This window comes from Embiotoca jacksoni, unplaced genomic scaffold (assembly GCF_022577435.1).
Source record: "Embiotoca jacksoni isolate LCO1_2020_lvr unplaced genomic scaffold, fEmbJac1.0.p SCAF_16, whole genome shotgun sequence".
NCBI lineage: Eukaryota > Metazoa > Chordata > Actinopteri > Embiotocidae > Embiotoca > Embiotoca jacksoni.
In genome coordinates, this window is record NW_027185296.1 from 13,825,155 (window position 1) to 13,850,586 (window position 25,432).

Sequence of the window (25,432 nt, forward strand, 5' to 3'; positions counted from 1 at the left end):
CCTGTCCCTGCAGCTGAAAAACACCCCCATAGCATGATGCTGCCACCACCATGTTTCACTGTTGGGATTGTATTGGGCAGGTGATGAGCAGTGCCTGGTTTTCTCCACACATACCGCTTAGAATTAACGCCAACAAGTTCAATCTTGGTCTCATCAGACCAGAGAATCTTATTTCTCATAGTCTGGGAGTCCTTCATGTGTTTTTTGTCAAACTCTATGCGGGCTTTCATATGTCTTGCACTGAGGAGAGGCTTCCGTCGGGCCACTCTGCCATAAAGCCCCGACTGGTGGAGGGCTGCAGTGATAGTTGACTTTGTGGAACTTTCTCCCATCTCCCTACTGCATCTCTGGAGCTCAGCCACAGTGATCTTTGGGTTCTTCTTTACCTCTCTCACCAAGGCTCTTCTCCCACGATTGCTCAGTTTGTCTGGACGGCCAGGTCTAGGAAGAGTTCTGGTCGTCCCAAACTTCTTCCATTTAAGGATTATGGAGGCCACTGTGCTCTTAGGAACCTTGAGTGCTGCAGAAATGTTTTTGTAACCTTGGCCAGATCTGTGCCTTGCCACAATTCTGTCTCTGAGCTCCTTGGACAGTTCCTTCGACCTCATGATTCTCATTTGCTCTGACATGCACTGTGAGCTGTAAGGTCTTATATAGACAGGTGTGTGCCTTTCCTAATCAAGTCCAATCAGTTTAATTAAACACAGCTGGACTCCAATGAAGGAGTAGAACCATCTCAAGGAGGATCAGAAGAAATGGACAGCATGTGAGTTAAATATGAGTGTCACAGCAAAGGGTCTGAATACTTATGACCATGTGATATTTCAGTTTTTCTTTTTGAATAAATTTGCACAAATTTCTACATTTCTGTTTTTTTCTGTCAAGATGGGGTGCTGAGTGTACATTAATGAGAAATAAAATGAACTTTTTTGATTTTAGCAAATGGCTGCAATGAAACAAAGAGTGAAAAATTTGAAGGGGTCTGAATACTTTCCGTACCCACTGTACATCCTAATAACGATTGCCGCTTGTCTGAATTTATTTGGAGGTTCAGAGGTGGAAGTTTTACACTCGATGAGCCTGTGAGCCTGAATAGAGAGCAGCCATTATTAATGTTATTAGTTTCAAATCGCAGGTAATGAAAAGGGTTCCTAATAGCAACAAATGTGACTCCACTTTGCCCTCTATTGGCAGCAACTGTGTTCAACAGTTGTACATCAGGACCGAACCTGGCGGTCAGAATCCTTTAGCTTTAGTATTTGTACATGAAGTATATGTTGACCAACAAACTCTGTGATATCTAAAGACTATCAGAGATCCCAAACTGTATGCGTGTGGCTTTTTGAGATTCAGAATAAGTTTTAGGTTTAAATCTTTAAAAATAAAAAGCTTGATGACAGTGAGGTGGGTACACGAGACAGGCTGACATAACCGTGATGGATGCTGGGAAATCCTGCAGGTTGTTTTCACCTTTTCTTTATCTAAGAGTTGAAATTGTTCTGTTGTGTCCGTCTCTCCAGAGGCAGAGCAGAACAGCAGTCCCTGTCGCACAGGAGTGGGTTCTGATCAGGAGGACAGTCGGACCGCCACACTGGGTAATGTAAAGGATCTTCCATCATGTGTTTCTGTAACCTGTCGCCATGAGAAGATGAACTTATTCTTATTCTGTAATGCCCATACAAACATCTTATGTTGAAAGACCATAGAGGCCTTCAACTTAACTTCATAGACAGAAATTATGATCTAATTATCTCTGAATTTCACACACACACACACACACACACACACACACACACACACACACACACACAGTCACACAAGTGTGTAAATGCTGTTGTGTTTCTGCAGATGGTCCAGAGTTCATGGAGAGTTTTGTGACATCAGGAGTTTTCAGTGTCACTGAGCTGGTCCAGGTCTCAAGAAGTAAGTCGTTTAAACTCTCCACTCTACAACGGATGGTGGAAGTGTAGCTTCCACCATCCGTTGTCACACCAACCTCCTGCAATGAGCTACAACGATATCCAGCAAATCGGGAGAAACATTATAACGACAGACTGATAATTAACGTCTCAGTGTTCATTTTGGATGGTAATGTTTTATTTTGACTTGTGAGGAAATGCAGTTGTATAATAATAAGGAAAATGGTGGAGCGCTGTAAGATCTAGTGGGATTGCTTGCTCAGCAAGTCAGAGTGGCTTCGTTTGAAGCTATGAAATGAATAAACGAGGCTGACTCAGATGGCACTCGTACAGCAAAAGTTCTGTTTAAGTTTTAAATATTTTGAGCCTCTGAGCCCCCCGAACCAAATCCAATGTTTTTTAAACGGTTATAGAGGTCAACATTTGGAAACAGGAGCCTGAACAAATATTAAGTGCTTTTTACATTTCTTATATTAAGCAAACGTTGTGTCATTTAAAAACAAACTCATCTGTTATGTTGTGGAAGTCATCGCCATCTGAATGTGATTATCTGTCGTCTGTTGTCCGTCTGCTAATCTCAATTGACAAAACAAAACTTTCCTCGCTGATGTACAAATGTTATAAAAATTGGATTTAGTTTAATAAAACGGGAGAAAAGAAAGTTTTGTGGCTGTATAATGACAACCTCAGACGATGGCTCGAGTGCATTTAGGGTGTTTTATGAATCCACTTCTGCTGGTTTGACGGCAGATAATCGGAGCACAAAGTAAGCTGCTTGGTTCAAATGGGTTTTACCTTATTTCTTAATCAATAACAGGTGTATTTTGATTATAACGTGAAATAATCTGATCAGTGTTCTCTCTCATTCCCCTGAGTACACAGGTGTGCCCCCACCTTATTAGATTATTATTATAACGGTACTTTTATCAAGGAGTACAACACATGGTCACACTGTAACCTTGGTTCTCTGAGTGCAGAGACTCTCTCTGACTCCGTTCATATGAAATATGCAACAGAGTGGAGCGATAGTCTCGAGACAATAGAAAACATGTGGTTACGTTGTAACCTCGGCTATCCGAGTGAAGAGACTCTCCACTCCCTTACATATTTTATACATACGAGAGTTTAAGAGATTGTTTCGCGACAATAGAGAAAGAAGTGTTCTCTGGAGAAGAAACAGATCTGCTCATGTGCAGATTAATCCAATTGATGTTCCCAAAAATAATCATTCATTGTAATCTTTTTATTTTTAATCTTGTGCACATGTTTGTGAGCTGTTGCATGTCCCTGTGTTGTGGTTCCTTCTCAGGTTTTTTTTTTTTTTTTTACCTCTTATTATATTTTGGTTGTTACACGATTAAAGATGGTCATGTCCTATGTAGTTATGGCAACACATCCATATGAATATAAATTATTTCACTAAAAGCAACCTGCTATGAAACTGTGAAGTGGAAAATAACTGAGAAAATCTTTATGACTCTAATAAACGGATCAGACCTTTAGTATGAGTGAAAACCCTGTGATGGAGCTCAGGACTCACTGTAGCTGGGGATCAATAATTTACCTGCAGCTGGTAAAAGGTTGATCGTGATCAATCCTGATCGATCTTGTCTCTGCATCAGGGGTCATTTAAAAATAGGACTAATTAATGAAGCTGTGCCTTTACTGGAGCAATGCACCAACAATAAACCTGACCACAGCTCGTTTTGAGACCAGCATGGGTGCTCAGATATAACTTCAACCGTGCCAGTCAGGATGCCTGATTAACATCATGTGCTGGTCTCCATTGAGCTGGTCTCACTGGGATTTTCAGTATGTGAGAGATAATGACGTCGTTTGTGTGTTTGTCTGTGCAGCTCCAGTCGTAGCAGGAGTGGGACCTGGTTTCTCTATGGGGGAACTGCAGGGTCATCTGGCCTACGACCTCAACCAGTCTGTCCACCAGCCAGTCAGCCTCAGACGATCGCTGGCCAGCACCTCATCCAGCGGGTAATTTCACACACACACACACACACACACACACACACACACACACACACACACACACACACACACACACTGTTCAGTTTTTAACTGACTTCACTTCCTAGTTTTCCTGCAGAACTAACCAGCACCAATAAGCTTCACCCACTCAATGAGTGCATGATATGCTGAAGTTTATTCTCACTGCACAATCTGTTGAACGTTGTTGAAGAGTCCATCACAGTCTTTTTTTAATTTGATCATGTGCCAGTCACTAAGGAGTGGACCCGATCGGAGGACGCTGCCTTCGGAGGATTTAGTCCTTTGTAGGAAACACCCTTACAGGGACAATAACCTGAGATAAGGCAACTCTTGTTGTTACCTGAGACTGGGAACATACTGTACAATACAAAGACATACAGGTATAGAAAAACTGACTTATATACCTCAATTAAAAAAATTACAAGTTGGAGTCTGTTTAGAAAAAATGGAAGAAATGTTGAGAAAAAGCACGGAGGAAGGATTCCTCTTCCAGGATGGGCAGACATGAAATGGATGTTGTCTGTACAAAACCGACCAATGTGGTAGAAATCCAGTACGGACAAAAACATATGAAAAATGAAGAAGATGTAGGAGAAAGAAAACAACCACACAGAAGGAGAAAGAGACAACATTCAGAGGGAAAAAGACAGAACGAATCATTCAGAGGACAAACATCCAGCTGCAGTGGATGAGACAGCAGGGCTGGAAACTGAATGTCCATCTGTCCTCTACAAGACACTTCACCGTCTCACCTGTTTACTCAGCAAGCAAGTAACTCCCCCATCGGATATATAACTGTCAGCAACTAGCATTCATGAGTCATTCACTGACCTACAGAACATTAAAGTATGCTGTGTTTATGGTGGTGCACATGGTTATGAATGGACTTAATAATCCATAAATGTTAAAACACTACATGGTTAGAAAGGTGAGAAGGCACACTTCACTTTTACATCTTTTAATTGGTAGAAATTAGCCTTTATCTTTATAGGATTGAACACTCTGAGCAGGTCATCAGTCAATCACAGACAGACAGACAGCCATTCACACAACCGCACAGTTTAGAAACACCTGTTAACCTGACATGCCCATCTTTTCACTGCGGGAGGAAGCTGGAGTACCTGGAGAAACCTACACAGGCACAGGGAGAACATGCTGCACACAGAAAGGCCCAGCTGACCAGCAGGTTAAACCAGAACCTTCTTAGTGTGAAGCAACAGTGTGAACTACTGTGCCACCCCATAAATGATAGAAATAGTTAATTAGGTTGCCATGTTCGGCCTGTAAAGTACTCGGCTCCCTGAATGAATATTGTGGGACTTGTAGAGTGGTAAAGAATAGATCCTTCCAGCCTCTCAGTTTCTACTGCTGCATCGTAGCCTAATCAATCGCTGGCTTCCACATAAACATTATCTCTTCCGGCATCACAGTGGTCTTTGTTTGTTTGTTTTGCTCCACAACTTTGAATCAACTTGTTTCGTGGCTCGTTGCTCTCTTCACTTCACACAGTTCCCCGTGGAGCTGTGATTCTGCATGTTTCAGTGTCTGTACGTTGGATGTGTCTGCAGGAGTAAGCGCCATAAGTCCGGCTCAATGGAGGAAGAGGCTGACAGTCCAGGAGGGGAGTATTACCACTCACCTTCATCTCCCGCCAGCAGCTCCAGGAACTGGACTGACGACATGGAAGGAGGTAACAGAACCAGAACCAGAAGCAGACACCATCTTAAACAGCCCTGGATGTTTGCACAGCGTCACTAGAGCTTGTATATGGTTATCTCTGAAATTAGAGGTGGAATTATACAACTCACATCCTTATACTGCACACCTTTTTTAACCTCACACCACCTCTGATAGATATCTGTTATCTCCAGAGGGAGAGGGACACGACCTGTGTGTCCAAAAAGACAACTGACAGCATGAAACCACTCCCCTTTAAGCACAGAAACATCCTCACACAATGAACTAACATCATGGCACTGTTTGCTCCAGCTCACGTTAAGACCTGCAGAAGTCTAATTCTGCTTATATTCATAATTACACTATATGAAAATCCAAATTTAATATCTGTGTTAATAAATAATAATAAATCTGAACCCAGAGCCTGAGAAATGTTACCAGAGATATTCAAACACCTGCAAGCACACAGCTGCAATGTTTAAAAAATATTAATTGGAAAAACTAACGAAGCAGAATTGATAGTAGAATCAGTGACTGCAGGCTGCCCTGTCCCAACAACAGACCATAATACTACCACTGCCGTGCTTCACTGTTGGTCTGAGATTCTTCTCCTGAGAAGACTAAACATGTCTACTGTTACTGTGTAGTTTGTGCAAATCAGTGACACAGTTTATCTGTCATGAGGTGGGGTCGTGACGAACGATGCTGTGGTGGTAATAAAGGTAAACAAGAACCGACGGGTTTGAGCAAGTTTGGCGCTCACACCAACAAATAAATCTACCTGCATGTTTTTCTGTGTGTGATGTAGGTCTGTCTCCTCCAGTGAAGAAGGCAGAGCTGGACAGTCCGTCTCCCCAGGAGGACTCCCCGAGAATGGGCTCCTTCACTCAGCACCACCGGCCAGTCATAGCTGTTCACAGTGGTCAGTCCACACACACACACACACACACACACACACACACACACACACACACACACACACACACACACACACCAGGAAATAATGTCTAAGATCGACATGCCTTGTTTTTGTTTTTGTTGGTTTAACTTACGTGTTATACTTATTATTTTTGTTGTTGCGATTGTTACTGCACCATTTTGTTCAGATCCAACATCTTACTTAGTGCTCTTGTAAGTAAAATGTCTTAATGTCAACTACTTTTATTACACTATAAAAAAATAATGTAAAGCTCCATTAGCTGTATCCATTTTTCTACTTTTGACAGAACTGGCAAGGGGCAGACATTATTTATGGGGAAAAAAAACAACTTTTGTAATATTCCTTTACTATTCCAATACTCTTGACTTTTATGAGGCAGAAACTAGCTAAACAATAATTAAATATTTCTACAAAAACAAAAAAAGGAGAATGCAATGAAGAAAATATCATCTCATTTTCTTCTCAGGTCTGTCTCGGAGTCCTCATCCGTCCTCATCTCTTCACTTCGCATCCTCCTCCTACTTCCCCCATGGAGCCATCCGCTACCCTCCTCACCTGACCCAGGAACCCTTGAAGGATCTGGTCTCATTAGCCTGCGACCCTGCCAATCAAACCCCCAGCTCAGTGGGTACAGCTGCTCTTCCGCGGTCCAATTAATGCCCTCTTCCTTCACTAATATCCCAGCTAGCTGACAGCTGATGCTATGCTATACATAATAATTACAAAAATCTTTTTCGACAGATTTATTACACATTACTGTAATTATTTATTTTGTGCTATAAAACAGAGAAAACTAATACCAGCCAGTTGTCAACAGTCTCACACCTGCAAGAAAGATTAGTAGCAGCAGTTTGGAAGTGATGATGTCCACGTGCACAGAAACAAAGGTGCAGCTTCATTAAACTGAGATCAGTTCCACGGATCAATGCGTTGGTCAAGTCAATGTCAGTGGCGTATGCCGAGTTAAAAGATGTGGCAAATCCATTTTTCAGCCTCAGCTCGGAGGTTGTTGTCGTTGGTTCAAAGTTAATTTAATTGTCATTCCGACTGTATACATATTTATACACATACAGTGGAACGAGATTACGTTTCTCCGGACCAGGGTGAAAAGTATTAGATATAAGATATAAAATACAACGGTCAGCCGACGGCATGTTGACCCCCACAGTCGACATCCTCTGAGTTCGACTAAAACATCTAATACTTCATCAGAAGGTTTCCAGCTGCCGGAGGTTCACTTACTCATCACTGAGTGAGTTTGTGAGAAGTTAGATTCATGATGTTCTAATAAACTTTAGGTCAGACTTGAAAAGTTACTCTGCTATGATTTAGTGTATGAATAAAATATGAATACAACAAATGGAAGAATGAGAAGAGCTGAGAGAAAAGTGTGTTCAGGACTTGTTATGACTTGGAAACAGTGAAGTAACGGTCTTCATATCCAGATATTATATGATGGGACACTGTGCGTGCCTTTGGATTATTCAGTGTATCCTGAGTAGTTGAAAATACTTCTCATGTAATTTAGTTCTCAGTCATTATGCTCCTTATGAATTCCCATTTCCACATAATGTCTGCCTGACATGAACTAAAAGAGAGTGACATGCAGGGATCATTCCTGAACTGTTCACTGTACTATCACTAAAGGAAATTTCATTTATAGCTCAGTTTTTTGCTGCTTTTTTTTTCTGAATCTTGCAGCTGAATGGCAGCAACCAGGTCAAAGTGCCCAGTCACTACATCTCCTCCCAGATGTTGGCACCTGGACCAGCACCTTCCCTGGCTGCTCCCCCCTCCTCCCTCACCAGGCCGACGCTTCCCACGGAGTCAAAGGCCACGACCACCTCTGAAGGGGGGGCAAACTCTCCCACGTCTCCCAGTAAGTGGTCTCAAACACACTTTAGTTCACATACTGTATATAAACATTATGTATATAAATCTTCCTGAGACTGATGCAATAGATTAAGTTTCTATTTATAATCTCATATCTGTTTATATGTAGTTACAGAGAAGGTTGAAGTGCAGGAGACAGAAAGGTTTCCTCATAAGAAGGGTCTCGTCCTGTCTTTTCACCGTCAACGGAGAATGCAAAATCTGAAAATGTTGGAAAAATAATTTAAAAAGAGTTTAGTTTTTCATTCCTAAATATAAAAAATATAACTGTTTTTATGCTCAAGTCAAAAATGGGAAATTAAACCGTTGATATGATGTGATCAAGAATTCACTGCCTTCTTGTGTGTTGCACTTCCTGAGTTTGCAGCAATCAGGATCAAAGTGGTTCCTAATTAAATCTGATCACTGACAGCTTGAACATCAGTGAAGTGTTGGTTTGTTCCAGCAAATTATTTTGTAAAATTTCATGTTAAAAGTTTTGCTGTGTGAACAAACATAAACTTTTACATGACTTTCACAGTTAAAGGGAACTTTTCATAGATAGTTCAAATATGATAAATATAAAACAGGGCTCTTGATGCAGTCTGTTTCCATGGCAACATTATACTTTCACCCTCTTCCAAAAGTTTATATCTGTTCACACAAATTTGACTTCAATATGATGCTTTGAAATTCTTTTATTTGCTTTTTTTTACTTGAGCATAAAATCAAAAGTATGAAAAGTATTTTTCTTTTTTGGTTCTCATTTTCTGATTTTGGATTCACATTTGTATGAATAATACACAGATTGTGGGAGGTATTCCAGAAAGAGGTACAGCAGCATGTCCACTACCACTCAGCTCACCTGCACTGACTCAGCTGACAGAACAACCCTGTGACTGAACATATAATGTAAATATACAGACTGTTTATGTTCCTATCCTTCATGCAGTACCATCACAGAGGTGTCTGATTGGTCCAGAAGTCTCTGTGCTGCTTTTTAACAGTGACACAAAAACATGCTGCCAGAGTCATAAAGAAGACTCCTCAGTGACAGGTAGAAAAGAAGAGTCATTCAACAGATGGTCTGAACCCTCCGAATCCTGATCACAGCATCCTGGAGTCAGTCTGGGTCACATGACTGGATCCACAGGAGAAAGGTCTTATAAGGCAGAGACCAAGGCCTCGTCCAATATTGACGAATCCTCACTTTACTTTTAGTACATAAACCTTTTGCACAGACCTGTATGTATCAGCAGATTAGTATGAACACTGGACATCCTGACTCACTCTACTCAGCTGTAAACTTTAAGCGTGAAGTGGCTTCAAGATGAAGCGCAATTTTCATCAAAGCTCCAATTTATTAATGAATTTTTATTCAGAACTAGAAAATATCTTCTTGCAGATTTACAACAACAACAAAAAAAGAAAATTCTGGTTAAACCTGCGCTATGGTCATCACTGTTGTAATTTGTGTGCATTCAGTGTGTGTGTGTTTAGTGAGGCGGAGCTCAGCAGGCACTGGTTGGATTAGAAAATAAGAAATCACTGTGATCAACATTTACTTTGAGTAAAAAGAAATTTCTGCTGATTTATTGATGGCAATAATACAATTCTTCAGGTTTCAATCACATGAAATGATCTCTAACAACCTGTATGTCATTATAAAACTCCAAGAACTTATTTCAGCGAATATTGTGATGTGGAGAAGGATCAGAGTAGAGAGGCAGGTTGAGCCGCTCACAAGGGAGGAGATGGAGGAGGAGGAGCTGTAGACTGATGTTTGCACTGAGGTAAAAGGCAGAACAGAATAAAAGGATTTTATGATTCACTTACTACAATGTTAGATGATACAAACTGCAACATCCTCAGAAGCATTACAGTTATAAACCCACTGTAAATGTTTATTACTTCATATATCCAGATGTTTCTTGGGAGCTCACTTTAAATCTGGTCTTGTTCAGAAACTCCATTAAAATTCAGTGACGTACAGAATGATTTATAGATGGTGATTTCCTTGATGTTCTGTTAGTGCATGAATGTAAAAGCTTTCTTGTTCACACAGTATGTGGCCGTGCTTTGCTTTGCAGTGAAAAATTCACTGCTCCTCATCTTCCTCTTACTGAGCTCAGATAAATAGATCAATAATAGATGACAATTCATGCAGACATCATGAGGAATATATACAGTCATTGATTCTACATAGTTTCAACATCACTGGAAGCACTGAAAAGCATCATGAGTAATTATATTTAGTCAGATCAAATCTTATTTTTCTGACAAAATATTCTATTTTATAATATAAAACCATAAGAGGTTTTGTTGGAACGTTTTCTTTGTCTTCTCTTTTCTGGAGCTTCTGATTGTGTCATTGTCAGATGAGTGGAGTCAGTTGTGGCTGAGGCAATAATGGATCAGATGGCAATCATTAGATTCCTGATTTTCTTTCACGTGTGAAAATGAGAAACGAGTTTGTAGTTTGAAGGCTGATCCAGGTCCCTGCTGGTGTCAGCAACAGCTCTTTGGTTCGACTAAAACGTCTTCAGTGAGTCCTTTATGTCTCTGTAGGCTCGTCTTGTCTATTTTTACATCTCTCCTATGTGCTGTGTCACTGACAGCTCGTCAGCTCCCTTTAAATGGACTCAGATAGTAACGAGGGCCTGAACGCGTTGCTTTGTCCAGCAGCTGCTCTGCTTCCTTCGTTGTCCTGCTTCATGCACTGTTGTTGTTTTTATTTTTAGTCTTCCTCGCTGTGATGTCATCTCATACTGTAACAGTTTGACCAATCACATGGTAGATGTGCCAGTCCCCAATCTGGAATACCTCTCAGGTCTGATGCTAACACAGGGTTCCCACAGGTCAGGGAGTATCAGGGAGTATCAGGGAGTATCAGGGACTATCAGGGAATATCAGAGAGTATCAGAGTATCAGGGAATATCAGGGAGTATCAGGGAATATCAGGGAGTATCAGGGAGTATCAGGGAATATCAGGGACTATCAGGGACTATCAGGGAGTATCAGAGAGTATCAGAGTATCAGGGAATATCAGAGAGTATCAGAGTATCAGGGTATCAGGGAGTATCAGGGAATATCAGGGACTATCAGGGACTATCAGGGAGTATCAGAGAGTATCAGAGAGTATCAGGGACTATCAGGGAGTATCAGAGAGTATCAGAGTATCAGGGAATATCAGGGAGTATCAGGGAATATCAGGGAGTATCAGGGAGTATCAGGGAATATCAGGGACTATCAGGGACTATCAGAGAGTATCAGGGACTATCAGGGAGTATCAGAGAGTATCAGAGTATCAGGGAATATCAGAGAGTATCAGAGTATCAGGGTATCAGGGAGTATCAGGGAATATCAGGGACTATCAGGGACTATCAGGGAGTATCAGAGAGTATCAGAGAGTATCAGGGACTATCAGGGAGTATCAGAGAGTATCAGAGTATCAGGGAATATCAGGGAGTATCAGGGAATATCAGGGAGTATCAGGGAGTATCAGGGAATATCAGGGACTATCAGGGACTATCAGGGAGTATCAGAGAGTATCAGGGACTATCAGGGAGTATCAGAGAGTATCAGAGTATCAGGGAATATCAGGGAGTATCAGGGAATATCAGGGAGTATCAGGGAGTATCAGGGAATATCTGGGAGTATCAGAGAGTATCAGGGAATATCAGGGAGTATCAGGGAATATCAGAGAGTATCAGGGAGTAGCAGAGAGTATCAGGGAATGATCAGCCAATTTTAATAATCTTTTCCAGGGAATTTGATAATTTTTTGGGGGGGGTCAGTCCTGGAATATCAGGGAATTTAGTTTGCATGTTTAAATATTAGTTTCCATTCATCAAATGAAATATTTTCCATGTCTGTAGCTGTAACGTTAGTTATCTAGTTATTGTCAGTGTGTGTGTTTGGTAGCATTAGTGCTCACTGACAGATATTAAAAATGTAGTTTATAAAGGCTGTGAGCTAATTACTGTTATTGTTAGATAACTTGTTTCCCTCTGAAACCAGTATTTAGACATGGATTAATATTAACATCATATCAATATCAAACATATGAACGCGTCAGCCTGTTTTGAACAAAAAGGTCGTTGTTTCTTATCTTCTCATCACAACGGCAGCATGTATTTTTGTTCATTATGGGTCGTTGAGTTTCAGCTTTTTAGTCAGTGACAGTCAGGGAGTTTGACATTTGACTCAGAGTGTGAACTGTGCTCACAGCCGGGTGGAGGGGCTGCAGCACTCTGCCCTGAGAAAGGTAGAAAACAGAACGAGCACAGACCGAGTGAAAGATAAAGAGGTCGGTGTGAACGTGATTCCCAGCAGTGATTCTGATCAGAGTTGTCGGGGACGGGGCGGATCAGGGAGTCACTGCAGGGGATCTGATCTCTTCTCTGCTCCTCTGTGATTTGGGCACTTTTTGCTGCATCATTCAACTTTAAGTGACCTTGAATTTCTCAGAGACTGATGTTGTTAACACACACACCCTCAGCATACTCTGCCCCCGGGACCCCCCCTGCCAATCGATCCTCCTTCGTTGGAGTCACCCCTCGAGACCCAGGTGGACTCTACCAAGCCCAGGTTAGTACGGTTCATTTAACACAGTCAGGGAGGATTCAGGTGACCCTACAAAGCCCACATTGCTGGAGGGTTAGGAGCCTCCTGACAACAAATACATTTTGTGTGGATATGTTGTTATATTTAAACATTTCTTCCTTTGTGCTAATTAAGATGTCCGACATCATTATTTCATGTATCCCACTCTGCTTTGAGGAAAAAAAACCTCTTTATGTTTGTTTTGTCTTTTGACTAACAGCCTAACACGCATACGATAACGTTCACTACAAAGTCAGCCACTGTCTGCAAGGACAAATTAATATTGTGTCTCTGAAGCCGATCCATGAGAGCCCTTTATCAGTCAGGCAGATACGAGGTGGGTAAGAGGGTCAGTTCATGTCTGGTTGCAGATGTGAGTTTATAGTTGCAGCGGATGGCTGCAGTAAGTACTGGATGCCGGGAGGTGCTCAGTAGGCGTGTGGACCAGAAGGTGGTTTTGGTTTCCACTGCAGCCTACAGACAATGTGTAGATAGAAAGTTGTGTGTTGAGGTCGGCGTGTGTTGCTGCTGCATTGCAGTGCCTCTGCTCCAGAAACCGCTCAGCTGATACTGCTGAGCCAGGAGTCCTCTGTTTCCTGAATGCATGGTGAGAAAAGCTCTCCTGGGTTTGTAATGATAATTTGGTTGTTACAGATATTTTAATGTGATTCGAGACCAGTTCGCAGTGTTAACTTTAGAGATTGTTTTGTTGGTTTTGATCAGTGAAACAAAAAAAAATAGAAAGTTTGATCATGATGAAGGATTCAGTATCAATATGTGCACCAGAGCTTGAATGTCACACCCAGATGTGTGTGTCTGTGTGTATGATAAAGGTTCGCTGGATAGCATCACATACAAGCAGAAGCACGTGTTTAACTGGTATTACCCAAATGCATCAAAGTTCAATTCACATTTATTTGTATAATGCCAAATCACAACGAAGCACTTAACACATTAAAGTCCTTACAGCAGAACTTTACAACATTATACAGAGAAACACAACAATTCAATAATCCCCACGTACACTAGGAGGAAAAAACTCCTCTTTACAGGAGAAAAACCTCCAACAGAGGGAAGAAAGAACTCTCTCTGAACAGGAAGAAACCTCCGACAGAACCAGGCTCAGAGGTGGAGAACATCTGTTAACAGAACCAGAGGTGGAGAACATCTGTTAACAGAACCAGGCTCAGAGGTGGAGAACATCTGTTAACAGAACCAGAGATGGAGAACATCTGTTAACAGAACCAGAGGTGGAGAACATCTGTTAACAGAACCAGAGGTGGAGAACATCTGTTAACAGAACCAGACTCAGAGGTGGAGAACATCTGTTAACAGAACCAGACTTAGAGGTGGAGAACATTTGTTAACAGAACCAGAACCAGAGGTGGAGAACATACTGTGAGATTTAAAACTGATGACCACAGAGTTCGCCGACTTTCTCTGACTCACCCGATGCATCCCGTCGAACATTTCGAATGTGAACATTGTTTGCTCAAATGGAAAAATGTTAAGACATGCAGAACACTGACTCGTGTTTATTTCGTAATTGAACTAACTGTGTGGACCTGATCTGACGGGTTCCATCATGGATGATTAGTTTGGAGGTGAACTTCACAGCACTAACACACTCCTTTATGTCCTGCTGGTCCTGATGCTGCACTCTTTTAAAATGTCTGATAAAGTCGGTCACTGCTGTCCATACATGAATACATGATCTCAATGGGATCTGGAGTAACAAGAAGTTCACAGTCTGATAGAGCAGCGCAACAAGGCAGTTCTGAACTGGTTTACATACATGCACATTAACTCTGTTTATAATGTCCTGATTCAGTGTTGGTTTTTATTTCAATATACACTGAAATAAAACTTATTTCACAGCCTGTTCATAAAGCTGTTCAGACCATTGATTGTATATCAAACTAAATGTAGCTTCAGGGTCTGAACAATGAGGCCGATGCAGAAGTGTCTTCAGCTGCAATACCAGCGAGTGCCACTAGAGGTCGGCTCCAAAAAGCCTCCGGCTCCATAGACTCCCATTCAACTTCTCTCATCAAATCCAAAGTGAATAAAATGTGTCCATCAGTTATCTCGGTGTTGTTAGCTAAAGTCACTCCTTCTTATTAGTTTTCTGGAGGTCCATCTGAAAATAATCCTTCATTCATTAGAAAAGAAGATTCAAGAAGACCTGTTTTTGGGGGCGTGTCTGTTTGATTGACAGGCCTGTGGTGCAGTCAGGTTACAGCTATCGGTGGGCGGGACGTAGTATCGTCAGGTTTCCAATCAGATCGGTCAGGTCCACCGCTGGCTCCTCCCCCAGCTCGTCCAAATATGGTCACTTCCTGCTCCAAACCGCTCCGAACTAGCAAAGATGGTGACGGACAGAATCTGAACTGGAGGATTCATAACGTTCACAAACCAACGATGACATCACTGATGGTTGATGACATCACTGATGGTTGATGATTGGTTCAGACACATTAGTTAATCATCATCTTTGATTGATCTTTTACTTGTGTGTGGGAGATGTGTGTAACTTTGAACTGTGTGTCTCTTCCAGTCCTGGTATCTGGGCAACTGAGTGAGCTGTGGAGGAAAGCTGAGGGCCCTGACAGTGCTGTCCTGGAGGAGAGGAAACTATCTTGTCAAGACGTTGCCAGAGGAAAGATATATTCATCATTGTAGAGACATAACGTGCTGTCACACACATATATAAATATACACTTTAATATATTTATATATGTGTTTGTCGCCTGATGGAAGAAGGATGCTGCTCTACAGCCGCAAAATGAACTACGCTATATGACACTACATGGGTGTCACAAATGGCCACCGGTGAGATTTTCGGATTGGTGCAGAAGTCCGGTCGGTCCAGATGAACTATGGACCAGAAGCAGGTATTCGACACACCCGACTCTGAGAAGCCTGTAACCCAGCTGTGTCCCCAGGAGGAGGCCTGTTTCCCTGGGATGGATGTCAGCCTTTACCCCTCGACCCCGGGTCACGACACTAAACCCTGTACGAGGCCTACGTCCACCTCGCCCCGCCCCCAACACCCAGAATGCCCCTCTCCGCTGCAGGTGCTGCTTATAATATATGCAAATAAGCCTCCCTTATTTTCCAAACCGACTAGAAAGAGAGATCCTGTTGTTGATATGTAATGTTTCTTTGCACTTTTTAACTATGTTATTGATATGTCTGAAGCTGAAGCACAGCACCTTCTTTTTTTTCTTCTCTCTTCCCACCAAAAGACCGAGGCTTTGTCTTTTTTATTGACAATCATCAGCCTGAAATCATTCAGTTGCTTTGCGAGGCTCATGTTTTAAAAGACTGTTTGATTGTTCTTTTTAACAGAAGACAATATGAGTAATAGTGGAATATAAGAGCTATATTCATGCCTCCTCCAACACGACACAGCGCTACAGCTGCACACCATGACGGTGCGTGGCCCCGTTGGACAGGAGTTTACCAAAGGTACAGCGGTGTTTGTTGACATGCACCTGCCTGCCACATGGAGGTGAAGGCACAGACAGACTGCAGCAGGACGTGGCAGCGCAGCTAGCAGTGCTGTGTGCGTGTGTGTGTGTGTGTGTGTGTGTGTGTGTGTGTGTGTGTGTGTGTGTGTTAGATGTGAATATGGTTCCTGCATCTTCACACCCATCACTGCTCTGTTTGGAGGAGATATGGAGTAGATGTTGTCAGGGGTTGTGCTTGTAGGTGGATTAGAGAGAGATTTGGCAGGAAGTGCAGTACAATGAAGTTAAAGTCCTTTTTTTTTTAAGAAGGTTTGATGATGTTGGCAAGCTGCTGGTGCTGTCGATGCTAATGAGCAACTTGATCTGAGCACAAAAAACAGGCGTCTGGTCCAGCTCGTTAATGAAAGATGGTCCCAGACAGGTTCTGCATACCCCAACCCAGTCTGAGTGACGTGTGGCGCAGCAGCAGCAGCAGAGTTTGGGTTGGGTTCATGCTGTGTGAGAAGGAGGAGCAGGTCAGCTGGGCTGGTTTCAGGTCAAAACTTGATGTTGCCAACAAGCAGCAAACGGAGCATTTAAGAACCAGATTTGGCGTGTTGATGTTCTCCGTCCAGCCCGGGCACGTTTGCATTTTCACTCTGCTGCTGTGAGGCAAAGCCATATTCTGTTCCCGCTGGCTTTTCACAGCTTCAGTTCTTCAATCATCTTTTTAAGGCATTATCTTCAAATCCTACGTGCTGCTTTTTATCGTCGGCTAAAATCATCTGAAACTAAATAAGTAATTAAAGTAATTTTAACTGTTGTAATGGGAACATCTTAAAGCCACACAAGTAACACGTCACATTGTTAAATATGTCACGAGTGAAATTCAATGCAAGTAGTCAAACATGTGCATCCTGACCTTTTGATAAGTCCTCCTCCATCTCACCATCTCATCTCTAGAGAAGAAAACACTGAAGGTTAATGAGATTTTTAAACATCAGTATTTTGTATTTGATGTCAGATTTGATCTTGAAGACTTTAAAGCTATAAAGCAGTAGACTGAGGTTGTAATCAGCTAACAGTGTTTCTGTGCAGTCAGATGGGAATTTTTTTAATAACTGTGTTAATCACAGGAAAATGTCTGCAGGTGGTTCTCCATAATGTTTTCATCACGTGTTTTCCGGACGGAAGCAGAAAAAGTCCAAACATTGTTCTTTACCGTCCCCAGCTGAAGGATATTTTCATGACCTCCGTGTCCTCCGTCTGCCTGCAGAGATCAAATATTTGTCAAAGGAGGAAGTGAAGGTTAAAACACCAGCGCTGCGGTCTGAGCTGGTACCTGATATATCGTCCACTTCTTCAGGCTCTGAGCCTTCACGATGACATTCACAAAAAAGAGATACTACTTCAAAGTGCCAAATCATCTCAACTTTAATTATAATATTAGATTCTCTCCATGAGGAAGGAGAACATGGTTCCTTCTGTCTGTCAGTGAACTCAACACAAGATGCAAACCTCCGAAATAGAAAAGGGCAGGAAGCAGTTCACAGGAACTTGACAAAGAAACCTGCAGACTTCCAACCAAGGTTCTTCAGATCAATGAAACGAAGCTCAGAGAAGATGAGACGACCCCCGGCACACCGTCTGTCCAACATGGTGCTGCTTCTGTGAGCCTCCGGCAGGTCATGTGGCACATTTTAGCATTAATGGAGGATTTTCCTTTAAAGTCACTGACTACAAAAGATTATAATGAAAGTATGAAACATGGTAACTGTGTTTAGTTTCATGTGTATCTGTCCAATGACTTCTGAACCCTTAGACTGGTGTCCCTCCTCGTCTTTTTCCATTGATGTAAACCTGCTCATGTAATAAGATGAGACTTGGCACTTTCATGTTGTATCCAGTATAGATTTTCAGTCAGATTGAGCTGCAGCTCCGAGCCTGAAGAATAAGACATGTGTAAGTGAGTATAAGGAAAATATCCTTGTGGGCAGAAAACCAACATCAGTGGGATCATGAAAATACATCAGAAGATGCAACAAGCAGCAGTGAAAGATAGCATTTAGCTACTTGCAGTGTTTTTGTGTGTGTGGAAAGCAGGTCAGACGTGAAACAGGATCTCCTATCTGATATTTTCCTCCAGTTTTCTTCTCCACTTTGCATTTCTAAGTTTTAATTTCGGTCAGCGTTGGAGTGAGTATGATTTCTTTTTCTGTCTCCCTATGTTTTTGCACCGTCCTGAATTTGCATTGTTTTGGCCCACTTGCATCTTTGAATTGTTCTGTACATTTGTGGTCGGGCTGCACCTGAAGTCTGCTCCTTGTTGTGAGTGAAGGCAGGTGTCCGTGTGTGTCCTCTGTCCTGTCCCGGGGTTTGGGGTCAAAGTTACGTCTGTGCCTACAGGGGTTCGGTTTCTGAGTGGCGGTGCTGATACGAGCTGGGTTTGGGTTTAAGGTTTGGTTAAAGTTGGCTTCAAGCTGATGTATACTGCATGGTGCTGCCATGGTCGCTGTGCTGACCTGAAGAATGCATGGCTCAACCTGATGATACCTCTCTATCTCTATCCTGCTCTTCCTCCTCCTCCTCTTCCTCCCTCTGTACTCTGCACTACATCAGAAGGCAGTGGATGGAGGGCCTGTCTGTTTCTTTGAATTTTAATAATAGCCCTGTTGTTAAACTTCGATTTTGCACGATATTTCATAAAACACATTATGTGCCTTGCCTTAAGTTAAAGAACAATAATACATGATAGAAAAGTGGTCTGACTTTTCATGGTACAGCTGGTAGCACCTCAGAAAACAAACAAAAAAAGCTGCATGTGTGATTGCTTGACATTAAGCGGTGTAGCAGGGACACACGAGTTGGAGTGGACGCTCAGTGGAAGGCTGGGACGGTGTTCATCCTCTCCTCCGCTCAGCTGGACACAAAGCATCTGTTCACGGTGGGAAAGGAGGTTCTGTCACGGGGAAGAGCTTTCCTCCCACTGCAGGAGCCCACAGACACTCAGCCGACAGCACTCACACACACACACACACACACACACACACACACACACGTTTAGCCTAAAACACATCCCAACCTTCACCGCAAGGATATTAACTCAACGTCCACTTACTCTGTCCTGTTTCTCTCAGCTGACAGGTGTCATCAGGTGATTAACCTCCTGTAAGTGTGAACTTCTAAAGGTCACATATAAAGAGGGAGATCTGCACCCGTGTGCTGGGTTATGATCTACTGTCCAGAAACAAACACCCGTTATCAGCCGACTGCACTTTTATACTTCATGTGATGTAAACAGACTCCGTGTGTGAAAGCTGACATGTTGGCTGAGGTGTGTGTGGGCTGATGTAAGTGAACGCAAACAGTGTTGCTGTGTGTAAAACATCTTTCACACACAGTCGAGTGTTAACCCGGTGTGTGTGTGTGTGTGTGTGTGTGTGTGTGTGTGTGTGTGTGTGTGTGTGTGTGTGTGTCATACCAAAACGTTGACAGCAGTGTGTCGTTTCAGGATGTGGTCTCATTAAGGCTGCTCCGGATTTAAAAAGGTCTGCTGGGACGTCCACAACACAAACTGAAGCCATGTTCAGAGACGCTGCTCAGCTTTGTCCTCATCATAGTTTGATATTCAGTATTAATTACAAACACATTTGATTGCAGGGAAAAGTCTTTCACTACGTTGTGAATATCGAGCCACTCATCCATGTAACGGCAGCATGTGAAACATGTTGAGGTTTAGGCTCCAAGGCTCAGCAGCTCTGTGATTGGCCACGACAACAGCGTCCATTTGCCTGTGTGATGACTTTGACCACGTGATCATGTGATGAGATCCTGCAGAAGGCCATAGGTGAATTGAGTTTTATACGACTGCATGCACTAAACACTATTCTTACTCAACTCTGCTTTTAGGTTTAGATATTCTTTGAGTTGTTATTATTATGTTGCTTGTAGAAATATAGCTTTCAGCATAGTATCGTGTCCATGGACACAACATGCACTTAATAGTTATAAAGAGATGTATAGAATGTTTAAGTCCGTTGTGTTTTTATGCATTTTAATTTGGCTCTCGTCGCAGAGTAAGTAAAGATGAAATGGGACAAATGAGAATGAATGATGACAGATAAACTACGGTGGGAGAGAAAGTCTCAGACGTCAGTGAAGTGGTGAAGTTAGATGCACAAAGAGTGCTCCCCTCTGCCAAGGCTGCACATCCTCTAAATGTGCTCTTTTAACAACAACGTGTTATCAGAGCACCGGGATGGGAAGTGACACATTCTGATGTTATGCTGATCAGCTGTTAGGCTGCAACTTAAATCACGTCCTTAAATATTGGAGCTTTTTATTGGATGAATTGTGCACAGTTACACTTGGAGTTATTTATTTTGCTGTAGAAACACCGTGATGGAAGATGCCCTTACATTTTGCAGAATTGCTACAGATCTAGAGTGGAAAGATTTATTTTTTTTTTATTCAAAGGTTTATGTCAAAAAGGTCCTAAAATTGTGTGTTCCTGAAATAATAGGACAAATATATAATGGACTGAAACAGGTGTCAGTGGTGAGAAGAAGCATGTGATTGGACAGTTCTAGAAATCTTCACCATCCAACATGGACCTGGTCTGAATGGACCCAGAGATAAACAGATGAGAGAACAGGGAGCGCGCGGCAGCGAAGACATCATCATCATCATTCGCCACCAATTAAATAAACGGTAATATCCGTGGTCTTGTCTGCACCTCACAGTGCACTCGGACATCCACGTTCCTCCTGTGAGGACAGGAAGGTGCGCAGATCCCTCAGGTATCACATACTTGACACACAGACCTGAGACCTGTAGCAGTCCAGCAGGAGCCCACCAGACCGGCCTGACCCGGGTCCTGGATCGGGCCTGGGGTGTATGAAGACCTCCAGATAAGAATTCTGTCAAAGATTAAGAGCTAAAGTGAGAAGTAGTTAAGAAATGGCCGCGTAATGTCACTACTGCTTCGGCCATAAAAAGCTGAAACTGATACGTGTCTTCTGCTTGGTTGGGGGTCACAGCACCTCGGGGTGAAGTTGGCTTTACATCTGTCTGGGACTAATTGGATGGATTAACAGAAACCAGGCTTCAGCCCTCTTTTATATATATATATATATATATATTTGTGCTGAAGTAACAGTTACAATAAGTGACATGGTGACACAGACTGAGGGACTCGTATCAATGCCTCTTAAAGCTACAAGTAGAACGCTCAAAACTGCTTCGAAACGAAAATGTTCAAAAGATGAAGAGAGTTTTAACCCCCGATGGGACTGACTGGTTGAGCTGTGACATGGCTGTGAGCCTGTGCTGGTTGACTTTTAGTAAATGCGCTACAGAAATGAAAGGCAGAGCACACATGTATTTAAAATACTTGCCTTCTAATACAACAAAACATCATGTATGGTTGATGAAGTGGATTACAGGAAACTATCGAAGCTTCCTGAAGTTTCCTTCATTTGCACATGATACGTTATCAACCTCTCACCTGTAGAGAGGATGGAGGCACCTTTGAAGGCAGGTGGATTCAAAGCTGTGTAGTGTGGACTCCTGGCTGTCAGGACACAGTCTGAAGCAGGTCAATGAGAGGAAATCCCTTTTTTTTCTGTTACTCTCCACGTTTCTTTACTGACAAACAACCGGACGACAGAAAACTCGCAAAGAAAACCAAATAGCAGCAGTTAAATCCGTCCTGCTGATCACAGGACTAAACCTCTGAGCTGTCACCTCTGTTCGTGCACAGTGAAGTGACACCTGGCTCAGTTTAGAGCGACTGTCCTCCACATACATGTAAACTCACCACTTTCACTGCTCTGTTCAAACAAACCAGCAGGTCAACAGCAGCTGAAAACAACAACCAAAAACAAGCTCAACAAGCAGTGCCTACCATTTTACTGCTGTTTCATTTGAGGTATTTTGTAAGCCGGGCTTTGCAGTACATGTTGTATTCAAACGTGTTGTGTGGAGCAGAGTATTGCCATCCCAGTGCAGGTCCGGAGGTGACAAGCCATAAAACCATCCAAAGAAAGGAAGAACATCTGGAGGAAACGATGGCAGACTCTCTGTGTTCATGGTTCTTTATTTTCAGATGGATTATGTTCAGGAACCAGAGCTGTGACCTGTTTTCACTTTCCTTCAAGGTTGCACTTGAAAAAGATCCAAAGTGGCGACACCTCTTTACAAAAAGCTCCAGAACATTGAAGACAGAGAGCGAAAGAAATCAGCAACTCATGCTTGCTAACTGATGCATAGTTAAGTACAATAATTATTGATGCAGTGTCTCAGATGATAAGTCCCTTTATCTGACCCATCTTGAACTCATGTTTAAAACACACAGAACTCAGATCAAGATTAAAAGTCATGCATCATTTTGTGGAAATATGCACAATAGGAATCTGTCCACGTGTCACTTGTTCTTCTTTTTCCTCCTTTGGATCTTTCTGTACTCTTTCCCTTGTGATTTACTACATCATTGCTGCTCTGTGATTGTGACTGTTGTGATGTGTAACTAAACTGTGCTGCTGGTGGTGATGCCTGTTCATCAGCCTGGCAGCTGCAGTTAATGTTTAACGAACGCTGTGTGAGGAGTAAAGGACTGTCGGGCATCCACACACTGAAGCGCTGAGAGGTTTTTGAGGGAATGTTTTCATAGAGGGCTCTTTTCTATAAACTCCTAATGGGATTCAACATTCTACCCTCCTGCTGCTGATGTCTGAAAACTCCACTTATTTTGTAACTCCAATACTTTCTGCTTCTTTTTTTAGCTCTTGCTTACTTGAATTGCAGGTTTGCTTTTTTATTTTTAATGGCCCTTTAAAGCCCGACTGTAATCCAGACACTTGCTGAGCATCAGATTGTACAGCTGTAAGGGATGCCATGTGGATTCATTTTTGGATCTGCACGTACAGTTTAGTCCCTGTGCTGAGGACAGTTTCTAAGAACAAACATGGACTGCACCTTTATAGCACATTTTACTTTAGCAGTGTATTGACCCATTCACACACACACACACACACACACACACACACACACACGCACACACACACACACACACACACACACACACACACACACACACACACGGTGACAGAGCTGCCAGGCGAGGTGCTGGCCTGCCATCAGGAGTGACTGGAGGAGGTGGGGATCAAATCGCCAGCCTTACAATTAGTAGGCAACCCGCTCAACCATCTGAGCCACAGCTGCATATTTCAAGATTTTTTCCACCATAACTTTTCAGATATTGTAGTGAAGAACTGCTTTGCTTGCTTCCAGATATCCAGTATATCCCTCACATCAGAGACGGCATGAACAGGTTTAATTTGTTACTGCATGACTACAGTCCACACAGACCACAGGCCTTTTAACTGCACTTGTACATCATGTGTTTCAGTCAGCTACGGAATAACAATAAATCTCAATCTGGTGCTCGATGATCTGTGAGGATGATGAAGTTTGGAAAAGAACCGACAAGGTTGTGATGAAGCAGAGTGATATCCTCTCACATGATACACATCTGAGTTCATTATCACCTTGGTCACTTCCCAATCAGCACATTCAAGAAAAACAGCAGTACCATTGCTATGGTTACTCATAGTTTAATAATGGCATGTACCAAACTTTTTTGTCTAATGTCTACTGTAAAGTTTTAACAGCTGACAGCCAATCAGAAACGAAGCAGTTTTAACAGATCAGATGGAGGGAGATGTATTATGACACTGACGTGAACTCTGACCTGGATGTTCAGTGTGAAAAGGGCTGCTGATCTGGACTGGATGTAGTTTCTAGCACCTTTAACAAGACCTCTAAGTATGTTTTTTTTGTTTTTTGTTTTTTCCCAGCGGAATCAGATGTCAATCATCAGTCTTTTTTTGCATGATGTAAACTAAAGTTCTGGACTTTCTGTTCCTGTTTGAATGTATCAGAGTTGGAGTGACAGCAGTGTTACTGACCGAATGCTGTTCATCTGCTGTGGGGGATATCAACATCTTTCGAACCATATCTAGTCATCGCTATCAGCAAATTCTAATGGATTCATTACTGGAAATGAATATGTTTCCCTATGCAAAAATATACCATTAATAAACAAGCTATACCACAACTCGGCAACAGACCTCGTGATTGTTCATTTCATTGATATCTGCTGATGAGCACCTGCACTCTTAGTTGGGGCTTTGATAGAAATCACAATAGATGTATGATACTTTGAGGTCTTTAAGACATTGTCTAAAACTTATTAGAATCACTTCCTTAGATTTGGCCACAGCATTATCAGACAGACATCAACAATTTTGGATTTTCCCAAATTCTGCATTATTGTAAATTCAAATGTTATTAAAAATGTCACCAAAGAAGGTTTACAGGAAATACTGTCATTTCTGTCAGAACAAGCTGGAGGGTGTGATTATAACAATGGCTGGGTTGATTGACATTTTGAGAAAAGCCAGTTGAATCTAACGAACTGAAGGCAGGAATGAAGTCTTTATTGTCCACATCAACATGAATGTTCACCCACTATATTGATTTTATCTACAGACCACTGAGCACTAAATCAGATAAAGAGTCAGAGATTTTGGTTAGAAACTGATTAATGGGAAGGTGGACGATAAACGACAACAAATACAAGTGGGGTTTTGTGTTTTCCAGTTTGGGTGTTGTCGACAAAGAGTAATAAAATAAATAAATACAACATAATAATAATGTAGTTTATTTTAATCGTATAATTATTTAGTTTCTGTCCCTCTTTCTTCCTTTAGCTAATGCTGTTAACCTTGCTGTGTTTTGCTTTAAAAAAAAAAAAGTACAGAAGCCACTTAAATATTAAACCATTAATAATACATCTGAATATGCAGCATTAACACTGCAAGCTGTTTGAACGTTTCCTCTGCTGTGATGACGTCGCTGTTGTTTTTATTTTGAAAGGGACGGGTTTTGTAAGTTCCGCTCCC

The 25,432-nt window shown here is 42.1% G+C and overlaps 1 protein-coding gene across 5 annotated transcripts in view; it reads left to right on the forward strand.

Annotated features, from left to right (window-relative positions):
• Positions 1-24,842, forward strand: part of nfic (nuclear factor I/C) — a 55,464-nt gene extending 30,622 nt beyond the window's left edge. For 3 of the 5 annotated variants that reach the window (XM_069151031.1, XM_069151028.1, XM_069151030.1), the window contains 8 exons: positions 1,521-1,595; positions 1,849-1,923; positions 3,776-3,908; positions 5,492-5,613; positions 6,409-6,522; positions 7,007-7,164; positions 8,242-8,419; positions 15,575-24,842. In XM_069151031.1, coding sequence (XP_069007132.1) covers positions 1,521-1,595; positions 1,849-1,923; positions 3,776-3,908; positions 5,492-5,613; positions 6,409-6,522; positions 7,007-7,164; positions 8,242-8,419; positions 15,575-15,699 — 980 coding nt within the window. In that variant the 3' untranslated portion in view covers positions 15,700-24,842. Of the gene's footprint in view, positions 1-1,520; positions 1,596-1,848; positions 1,924-3,775; positions 3,909-5,491; positions 5,614-6,408; positions 6,523-7,006; positions 7,165-8,241; positions 8,420-12,913; positions 13,003-15,574 lie in introns of all 5 variants that reach the window. The other 2 variants (XM_069151029.1, XM_069151032.1) reach the window with 1 other exon arrangement.
• Positions 24,843-25,432: the final 590 nt, after the last annotated feature.